Source organism: Plasmodium vivax, chromosome 8 (assembly GCF_000002415.2).
Source record: "Plasmodium vivax chromosome 8, whole genome shotgun sequence".
NCBI classification, from domain to species: Eukaryota; Apicomplexa; class Aconoidasida; order Haemosporida; family Plasmodiidae; genus Plasmodium; species Plasmodium vivax.
The window spans coordinates 828,358-839,087 of record NC_009913.1 but is presented as its reverse complement, the minus strand read 5'-3'; the positions used below and the strand labels follow the sequence as shown (position 1 = coordinate 839,087).

At 51.1% G+C, this 10,730-nt stretch overlaps 1 protein-coding gene across 1 annotated transcript, besides 4 other annotated features; it reads left to right on the top strand.

Annotated features, from left to right (window-relative positions):
• Positions 1-11: 11 nt before the first annotated feature.
• Positions 12-37: a microsatellite.
• Positions 38-198: 161 nt separating this feature from the next.
• Positions 199-284: a microsatellite.
• A 1,337-nt stretch (positions 285-1,621) lies between these two features.
• Positions 1,622-9,367, top strand: PVX_095145 (hypothetical protein, conserved; the record flags this gene model as incomplete). The annotated part of the gene is made up of 1 exon (XM_001614445.1): positions 1,622-9,367. The coding sequence occupies one exon, from the start codon at positions 1,622-1,624 to the stop codon at positions 9,365-9,367; it is 7,746 nt and encodes a 2,581-aa protein (XP_001614495.1).
• Positions 4,422-4,441: a microsatellite.
• Positions 6,128-6,223: a microsatellite.
• Positions 9,368-10,730: the final 1,363 nt, after the last annotated feature.

The window sequence follows — 10,730 nt, the reverse complement described above, 5'->3', positions numbered from 1 at the left end:
CCGCACGATGAGAAACGCAGTGAAGCAATTTTATGTGGCCCAACTGGCGCTCCGCGCAAGCCAGAGCAAAGCGGCGCACGCAAAGGGAAAGAAGCAGAATGAGAGGAAGAAGCAGAATGAGAGGAAGAAGCAGAATGAGAGGAAGAAGCAGAATGAGAGGAAGAAGCAGAGTAAAAACAATGAAGAGTGGCATGACAAAACGAAGCCACCTCAGGCAGGGGAAAAAAAAAAAAAAAAAAATTCCCGCCAATGACACAGTGCCGCCACATTTTGAACGCCAAAAAAAAAAAAAAAAAATGCGTACTTGTCCGAAAGGAACAAAACCTCGCATACATTTATTGCCTACGCGTTTTGCCATAATTATACGCGCAAGTATAGAAGTATGTATTATGTGCCTGTGAGGAGATACACGTTCTCCGCGCCGCCCCGTGCGTTCTCCAAAAATGATGCGAAAAAAAAAAACGGAAATGGAAAAAAAAAAAAAAAAAAAAAAAACTGCAATGGTGATAGTAATTGCAATTGCATTTGCAATGGCAATGACAATGACATTGTGGCATCCCAACAAATTGGCGAAAAAAGTATGACCCAAAGTGCTTTAATTTTCGTTCAATGAATTGTGATGCCCCCCCCCACTTGATGGGAAGATAAACATGTGAACATTCATTTGCGTAAAACTGCGCGAGGTTACCATTTCGCCTACATTGGGGGATGGCCTCGTGCGGCACATGCAAAAAAAAAAGGGGAGTATATACCTACGTGCGCCTTGCGCATGTAAGCATACGTTCGAAGCGGCCTTCCCGCGCTGCGTACGGGCGCGGCCGTGCATGCTGGCGTCCACATGATTACGCATTCGCAAAGTTGCACGACGTACCTTCGTAGCATCGCACGTCCGACGTCAGCACGACCGCTACACCGCTCCACCGCGTGAGGGGGAACCATGGCAGCACGGGAACACCACCCGCAACCACCACTAGAGGGCGCAGCACCATCTTTGCGAATTTGCGAAGCGGAGAAACTGCGAAGCTGCGAAGCCGTCTGCCAAAAACGTACACCAATATCGCGTGAACGAAAATAAGCGGCCACGTGCATGAGAAGCAGCATTCGCTCCCCCTCCGAGAAATGTTCTGACGAGTAGGACCGCATACGCATGGCCGGTCCCTACGCGTTCGCCTAGCTACATGCATATTATATATGTACATATGTGTATGTACCCCCCTGCGCGTAACCGCAACGCATGCCGAATGAGGCCGCCGATTTGGCGAAGCGAACCGATGACGCGCCTGCGAGTTTCGCGCCTGTTAATGATGAAAACGGCAGCGAGGCAGGCGGCGCGCGTGTCAGAAATTTGCGAAAAAAAGAAAGCAAAGGGGGAAGCAAGGGACGAAGGGAGGAAGCGAGCAGGCAAAGAAGCAAACGAACAAACGGGCAAAGGACCGACGGGCTAACTAAGAACCGCCTAACCGCGTGGAAGAACCAAACGCAGGCTATGTCACCGTCGGGAAGGAACCTCCTTGTGGCAACGAGTTGACCCTCCAGCAGAGGCATACATGCTCGGACAGTGGCGCGCGAACCCATGTCTGCCGCAGACGCTTCATTGCACGTGCTGAAAAAAAAGGAAAAAATGGAGTCGCGGAGAGAACAGAGGGGTAAAACCCATCCTGTGGAGGGGGTGAATTTTAAAAGGCAGAAATTAAGTGATGGGGAAGATTTCTGGGCTTCTGCGACTCTGTGCCAAGCTTCGGACAACACCCCCACTGGGGGATGTTTACGCAAAAATGGCAATTCCAAGGGGAGTAGGCACTCCAGTGCAAGCACAGAAAGTGAGGGCTCCTCTCGAAGGAAGCAAAGAGACCTGCGGAACGACGCGGTGAAAACCGAAATGGAAGCCACCACTTCCGGGAGCACCAAAAAGATGGTGAGCACCACACCGGGGAGGGACCACCCCACTGATTATCGAAGCGGTTACCCCAGCAGTGCGCACACATTTGAGCAGGGAGGGGACGTGGGGAGGGCAAACAGCGCGGGCAGCTCCGAACCCCCCACCATGCGCAACCATGTCAGCGACACGTACAAGGTCCTCATCAACATCTGCTTGAACGAAATTAAAAAAAGTGCCAACGCAGATGATGTGGACGATGTGTATAGGGTCCTCAAAAATAAGGACCTCATATTTGACGATGATAAAATGGGTGGCAACGAATTTGAGAGGAGGAAGGAACGGCTTCCCCGTGGGAGCAGCTCCTCCAGTGGGTCACGGACTTCACCCCCAACTGAGGAAAAACATTGGGACAACCCCGAATGGGTTGATAGGGGTGAGAGAGCGCCCCCCTGCCGAGTAAACACCAAGAGGAACAAACGGAGCAGCAGCTCCATTAGAAGCAGGAGCGGGGGAAGTGGCGCGATGGAGAGCCGCCATGGGGAAGGCGCAAAGGGGAACGGCCACCAATGGAGTGATGACGAACAGGAGGGTGGCAGCTCCCCGCAAGGGTCATCCACCGGGGTGCACCACGGAAGGGGAGAAGTGGAGAAGGGTGTCAAATATGACCAGTCGGGCTGCCAACATGTTGGAGAGCTGGGCGATGGGTCCCCGCACATCGGGGGAGGGAGAGAGAGGCCCCACTCGTCAGGGGAGGAAGGGGGCGCAGCGCGCCTCGCCAGGAAGAAGCTGAAAATGGAGATGGAGGGAAGTATCGGCGAAGGGAGGGTCGACCAGCGAAGCGACCAACGGAGCGACGAACGAAGCGAACGCCGCTGCGAAAGTAGAAATGACCAACGAAGCGAACGCCGCCATGCAGGGGCGGCCCTCGCCAGGGTCGCCCCCCCGCGGGAGAAGATCGAAGCGGACATGTATAACATCTTCAAAGGGGTAATCAACATGCTGACGTGCAAGTACCCGGAGCACAACATAAAGGAGTTCTTCTTCAGCAGCCAGGACAGACTCAAAGAGGAATACGAAAGCAACAAAAGCAAGTCCATTCAAATAACGAGGTACGAGCCCAACCGGTGCAACAATATCTTCACCAAAATTAAGCAAGAGCTCTTCTACGTCACCAAAAATACAAAACTGAGGAATCATATAAGCAACACAAGATACATGTACGATGTGTATAACTACTGTGTGAAGAATATAAAGAGGAACATAACCATCCTGTCTCATTTCATCCCCAATAAGAAGGACTTCAAATTTATAACAAAAATGAGATTTAATAATAGCTGCGAAAATGTAGTGACTTCTGGAAAGGATGGCCACTTGAAAATCTTTCATGCCATCACGGGGAATTTAATCCTCTGCATTAAGGCTCACCGGAATGCCATCACCGATTTTGATGTCCACCGATCGGACAAGTACATCCTCTCCTGTGACGAAAAGGGGGTTGTTAAATTTTGGCTAGTCGATAAGCACATTTATAAAACTCTCTTCACCTATAGGAGAACGTTTCTAATGAAGACGGTTCAGTTTTTTTACCATGAAAAGGGGAGCAGCCAAAATGGAAATGATACTTACAAAACGTATGCCATCTGCTCCACCAACTCCTACTTCTTCATCATCATGTTTGACGATTTGAGCAATGATTCCCATTTGATGTACTCCCTAGATATGAACCTTGGAGAGGTGAAATTTTTTCCTTACATTAATTTTTCCTATTCCCTAAGTTATAACGTCTCCCCCTACATTTATAACACCTTGCTGATGTCCAAGGGACCCATCAGGGGATTGAAGAGTGCCTACCTCATGTTCATCAACACGTCGAATCAGTGCATCGACAGATTTTCCGAAAAGAACGATTTTGCAAACACCGCCAATTACAAGAGCAGGAAAAAGAAGCTCATGTTTTTGCTTCTAACATCGAAGCCTTACTACGATGATGAGGAGCGAACGGACGACTTGCTGAGCATCACCCCCAACGATGTGGCCATCATCAAATATGTCAACAAAATTGACGAGCGTAAATATGGCAGCACTCACACGGATGACGTTATTGAACTCACCTACAAAGGGGAGAAGAAAAAACAAAAAATGAGCGATGAAGATCTTTCCTACGCAAAAATTTTCCAATGCTTTGAGATAAACATTTTGCAAGACAATGCTAAGAAGGAAATCGGCTTCTCCCTCTTCAAACGGTTTGAAGATTTCAACGAGGAAATTCTCCTCTTCGCCTTTTCCAACCGGTCCGCTGACTTCCTCACTGTGCAGTTTAGCGGCTCTGTATTTTTGTGGCACTTCCAGAGCTACATCGACGAGATGGCCCGCACCAAGTTCAGGAGGAGCCGTACCCACAGCAGAAGCATCAACAGTGGTGCACGTGGCAAAGTCAACGTTTGCTGCTTCTACACCTCCCTCTACGTTGAATTCTTTTTGGAGTCCCTCGCCCTCAACGAGAGCAACAAGGCCAAAGGGGGGAAAAACGACTTGGGAGGCTGCCCTGCCCGGGGAGACGACACACGGAAGACGAGCGATAGGAGAGATCCCAGGGGGAATGAAAACAACAATGCTGCGAACGACGTGAATGACGAAAATGAGTACGACAATCTGTTCGTCATATCGTCTACGTCCTGCTCCTCTTACTGCTACTCCTCCAGTGGGAAGGAATACGTGCCAAGGGTCAACCGGGAGAAGGAGCTCAAGAGGAAGCGGCTCCTCAGGGTGCAGCGGGGGGTCAACTCTGGCGGAGGGGCCCCCGACGAGCAGGACAAGTTGGGAGGGGTCAGCGTGGTCGGCGGCGTGGTCAGCGGCGCGGACGCGGGGGAGGCGAACAACGGCAGCGTCATCATGGAGAGCATCATCCACAGCAGCGGCAGCGCAAATGGGAATAACAGCCTCGACGCGAACGGGGGGGCCCCCAACAGGGTTGCGGCGAATAGGATTGCCGCTAACAGGATTGCCTCCAACCGGCTGACCGCTAATCGGCTCACCGCTAACCGCCTCACCGCCAACCAGGCCCCCGAGCGAACCGGCGCCCAGTGCGTGTACAACGAGAAGGCGAGCAACAAGCCCAAAATGAGAGCCAAAAAATTAAACTACAAAATCAGCAACGTGTCGTTCAACGCGTCCGACGAATACCTAATCGTGGCCGACGGAATTACCAACAAGTCAAATGCGTCGAAAGAAGACACCTTTGCAGTCACCATGAAAACAAACCTGTCTATCTTCTGCCTGAGGACCTACGAAGAAGTCAAAAATTTTGATTTAAAGAAATGCAACAGCTATGTGAGCTTCATCAAGCCGAATCCCTTTTTCACAGACGTAATTCTCTTTGCCTGTTATAGGAAATACATATATCTTCTAAACGCTCAGAAGAAAAAGATAATAAAGAAGTATTCCTACGACAGTGAATTAAAAAATTTAAGTGCGGAGTGGAGTCAAAACGGTTACCTCTTCATCGTCTCCCACAATTATGGCTACTTCTCCATTTTCACTCTCAATAGAAACGCCTCCTACAAGTTGACCCTATCCGATCAAATTACTTCTTGCCAAATTTGCTCCTTCAACGAACCCGCCATTAACGAATCGACGGACAATTATGAAAACATGAATTCCTTGCCCGATGTGTTTATGTACGATTCGTTTGAGGCCAACAATGCGGAGGAGGCCGTGGACGTCGTGCGGTTTAGCAGTGGTGGTGTGGGAGCAACAGCGGTAGCAACGGCAGCGGGGGTTACTGCCCCCAGGGGGTTCCTTTTCGGGGAGAGTATAAACACTTCATCTAGTTTCAACACCGGCGTGGAGGTCGCAGGGGCGGGCGGCAGCTTTGGCAACAATTGGGGCGGGGCCACCATCATTGGTGCAGCAGCGAGGAATGGCGCCGCCTCTCGGAATGTCACCGCCTCCCGGAATGGTGCCGCTCCCCGGAATGACGCCGCTCCCCGGAATGACGCCTCTCCCCGAAATGACGCCCCTCCCCGCAAAGGGAGGAGAGCCACCCGCAGGAGCAACCGAATTATAGAGGACAGCTCGGAGCTCTCCTGCTCGGCCAACTCGATCTACACCCTCTACACAGATAGCAACTCGAAGAACTCCAAAATTTCGGTGCAGGACGGGGGGGAAGCGAAAGATACAAAGAAAAAAAAGAAAAAGAAAAAAAAAAACACAGGTGCATCCGATGACGGGAGCGACAAGAGCCCCAACGATGAAGTGAAAATCATCGACAAAGGCACCTTCCAGGGGAGGGAGGACAAACACGTCATCAACTTGGAGAACATACCCTCAAAGAGCGACGAAGTTATTAACGTGGAGGATATGCACCGAGAGTGCATTAAGAATAGTGCCAACCGAAAGAAGGAGGTCATCAACCTTGATAGCGTCCTGAGTGACAACTACGGCTGCGGGTTTAGGAGTAAAAGGACGGCAAGGAACCGATCCGCCGCGCAGAATGTGGGAACCAGGTCAAGTGCAGCCAACGCGGGAGACGCGCCTACGCGGAAGAGGCTTCACATAGCTGGGAGGGACGGTGCGGAACATTTGAGCAGTCATTCCGATGGGCAGTCAAGCGGGCGGGAAAGTTCCAACGGCGAACACACCTACCGCTATAGGAAGAACCCATTCCTGCCCATGAGAAAGCGAAGCACAAATGTGCCGCCCTCCGATTTTAAGGCAAAAAAGGACAATCGTGATGAGTATGAATGTTTGCTAACTGCAGGGAACCACCCAAGGGAAGGAATACACTACCCCTACGACATACACATTAACAAATTAAAAGAATTCTTCAGTGGAGATAAGCGAAAGGAAAGAGAAGAGGTGGTGAAAAGGGATCGATACATGAGTGACTGGGATACAGATTTTGAAAAATGTAGCTCCATTCATTTTTTTAGTGACAATTCAAATTATGGGAACTATTCGGATGATCTGTTTAGCGACTCACCTAAAGGGAGCAAGCTGGGTTCTCTCCAAAGGGGAAATCACAGGCCATTCGAATCGGACCTACATGGGCAGATGAAGCATGTGAGGGGGGGTGGCCGCCCAGGTGATCGCTTCGATGCGGCGGCGCGGAAGGGCAGGCGGAGGCCGCGTTATCCAGGCCGCGCGTGGGCAGCGAAGCGGGGCGACAGCAGTATCGCCGGCAGCAGCACGGGTAGTAGCGCGGATAGCAGCGAGCATAGCAGCGAGGAGGACAATGGCGATTACGATGACGGCGGATGGCGAGACGAAACTGGCAGAGGCGCCCGCCGAAGGAACAAACCCAAAAAGGAAGCAGACAACCCCTGCCTGGTAAACTTCTCCAACGCAAACATTCTGGTAGACAAGAAATTTAAAATGTACGAGGAGCAGCTGCAGCCGGTCCTCCCCAAATTTTCGAGCTTCAATTGCAGTAGAAGCTACCTAGGCAAAATTAGCACCTCCCCGGTGGACCCCATATGCGTTCAGCTCAACTACTTCACCCAAGTGTGCCGCAGGTTGAAGGGGGAGAGCGCCATCAATCTGAAGGCCCTCCTGACGTTTGACGTTCTGTACAAGGCGTTCATAAATTACCGGGGGGGTGGCGGCCCCATGACGGTTGGTTCTATAAATCCCGGTCATCACAACACGTGCGGTGGTGCCCCCACTTGGAATCACAGCAGACGGTTCAACCACAGAGGGGCGAGCGAAGCCCAGGGAAGTGCCCTCGCAGAGGGGAGGGGAGAACATCGAAGCAGCTCAGTTAGTGATGGACACCATTGCGGTGTCAGTGTGGAAGAGCACCTCAGCCAGCAAGCTGGCGGCAGCAAGCAGCCCTTCCAGGTGGTGAACAACAGGGGGGAGGAGGAGCCCCTGCTGCCCAGGGTGCCCGTCCACAGGAAGAATGAGAAGAGCGAGGCCTTCCTCCGCCTCCTGCGGGGCTGCGCGCGCGGAATCGGCGGGGTTGGCGTGGTTAGCGGCGAAATGGGTAGTGCAGTCGGCGGTGGATGGAGCGGGGAGGAGCCCCCCCTCGGCGCAGCGCTGACCAGGTGCATAGAAACGTTCAAGCGGAAAAGCAACCGCGCGGACAAGTACAAGCGCTGCTACGTGAACGCTGTGCGAGTAGGCCGGTCGTACAAACGATTCATAAATGTGAGTCCAATCTGTGACGGTAGCAGCTGTGACGGTAGCAGCGTCCTAACATGGGGAAGCAGAGGAGGGAAGAGGACCCCCGAGAGGAACCCCTTTAGACAACAAATGGACGAAATGAGCCACTCACTGCTGTATCAAATTTTGAAAAGGTTCCCTTGTAGGGAAGAAGAAGACATTGACAGTTTTATGTATTATAAAAAGAGGGCCTACTCGGAAAAAAGCCTCAAAGAGGTTCTTCAAGGATACTTGAGGCACTACACGAACGTGGACGCACAGATGAGGCAGTTCGACCATAGGCTGTTCATCTACACGAATAGCAACCGAATGCTCTTTATGAATGCACACACGATGAAACTGCTTAACGTTTTAGAAGAGAACTACTGCAAAAGTTTAATTAGAGAAAGTTTCAACCTAATGAATAACTGTCAGCTGAAGGGAAGGAACTGCATAATTAAAAGCATCGATGGGTTCAACACCTGTAGCTTCCTGAACCCGTATTCCTTGTATCTAAGGTCCACTGGAAATTATGACTTTCTGAATTCAAGAACGGTTCAAAATTCGCTACTCTCCAGCTACGCTAGGTACAATGAATTGTTTGCAATGTTTAGAGGCAACATGCAGGTGAACACCCCGGGGAGTGCAGTCGGCGCACGGAACGGTGCCAATATGACTAACGCCGCAAACATGGCTAACGCCGCTAACATGGCCAGCATGGCCAACGTGCCCAACGCGAACAGCACCATCAACGTCACCAACTTTTTGATGAACTACGAAAATGTGCTGAGCTCCGGAAGGAACACAGACATTGCCGTGATAAGCGAGCACTCCTCCGTTTTTACAAGCGACCAGTCAGCCAACTTTTTCACTGAGGATGAAGAAGACGATGATGATGATGACGACGATGATGATTATGCTCACGACGATTATGACTTTGGCTACAACCACGCATCCAGCTCCTATTCGAGAAGGAACAATAGGAGGAACAGACGCAGGGGCACTACCAGAGCTCCCAAGAGAACCACCAGCAGTAGACGCAGGACCAACGCACGCAATAATAACGCCACCCCCAGAAGGACCTCCGCCAGGAATAAAAAAAACAATGAAAAGAAAAATTACAATTGTGATGAGGTCGTCCACGTCAATGTTCGGAAAAGCGACCGTCTACGCAATAAGGAAATGAGCAGGCGGGAGAACAACCACGGGGCAGCCACCCTCAACCAGGGGGAGGACTTCCTCAACAACGGCAGCAGCAGCAGGCACCTCAGGAACGGCTCGTCAAACTACTCCAGGAGCCGCTACAACACCAGGTCCTCCAACATGAACAACCGGGACTTCATCTGACCCGTCTCCCCAAGTGCAGGCGCGCTTTAAATGGGAGCAGCACAATGTGTTTGCTTCCCTTTTTCGGGGGAGAAACTGTCGCCCGTTTGTGTTGCTTAAAAAGTTCGTTTTTGGTCCCCCTTTTTTACCCCACCTTTGTGTCACTTTTTAGTATCATTTGTCGAGTTTGCAAGTTCAAGCGGTTCCTTCCATTTGCATGTGCCAACGGGGGGTGTACATGTATATATATATATATATATATATATATATGTGTGTGTGTGTATGTATCTATGTATGTGTATTTTTTTCCTCTTCTTTTCCCCTTCTTTTACCCCTCCTTTTCATGCCGCGATCCCCCCGAGCGACGTTGCACGTCAGCGGTCTGCGCCCGTATGATTTCGCCGCGTAGATGTTTGCCTACAACGCAGGGCGCGGCTTTATCCCCTTCAGGGGGAAGGGCGCCAAAATGCATGCCCCCATTTCGTGCAAAAAAAAAAGTGTGCACATCTTTCATGATGCGTGGCTCTGCATCCTGCCCGTTGCCGCGAAGGAGCCCAGTGATGACCCACTTTGTTTTCTTCATTTGTTCTTTGCTGTGTTAGAAGCGGGCCTCAAATGTGGTTCCCCCCCAAAAAAAAGGGAAGCACATTTGAAGCACATTTGAAGCAGCAGGGGTAGGCCCAAACCACAGGGGTAGACCCCAACGCACGCGCGTACCTACACGCGCACATGCTCGTGTGACCACTTGCGCTTCTATCGCCCTGCATATTCAGCCTTTTTAACCCAGTCCCCACACTCTTCGCCTTTTTCTTCACGCCTTCTTCTTTTTCTTTACACCTTTTTCCCCTCCTTTTCCTCTTTTTTTTTTTTTTTTTGTCGCATGAAGATGAACCAACCGCATGCACCGCTTTAAGTATGAAGTAAGCACGCCTTACGCGAATCAGAAATCGCAACGGGGGATATCAGTTGGAGCGCTGTTCCAGCGGCCCCGTGTCGTGGCTTTCCCCCAATGGGGGTGGCACATACACAAGGAAAGCGCACACTACAGTGTGTAGCGGGTTTGCCTTTCATTCGATTCTTCGTAGAATGGGGAGGGGGAAAAATCCCTCCTGCGCTACCAGCATTTTTGCCACCTTTTTTTTCGAGACAACGCTGTTCACCCATTTAGGGTTCCGTCGGGGTGAACAGTGGGTCCCCGCAAATGCATCCACGTTGGAACGCACTTAAAAAAAAGAAAAAAAAAACGCAACTGAGTCGAAGCTGTTAAGTAGGCGGTGCAGCCGCCTGCTTTCCCATCCCCCAAAAGGCCCAACCTGTGGCTTTTTTCGTTTCTTTCCTCAGCCCCCTCACCGCTACCAATTGTCGCACGTCAAGCAGGCATATT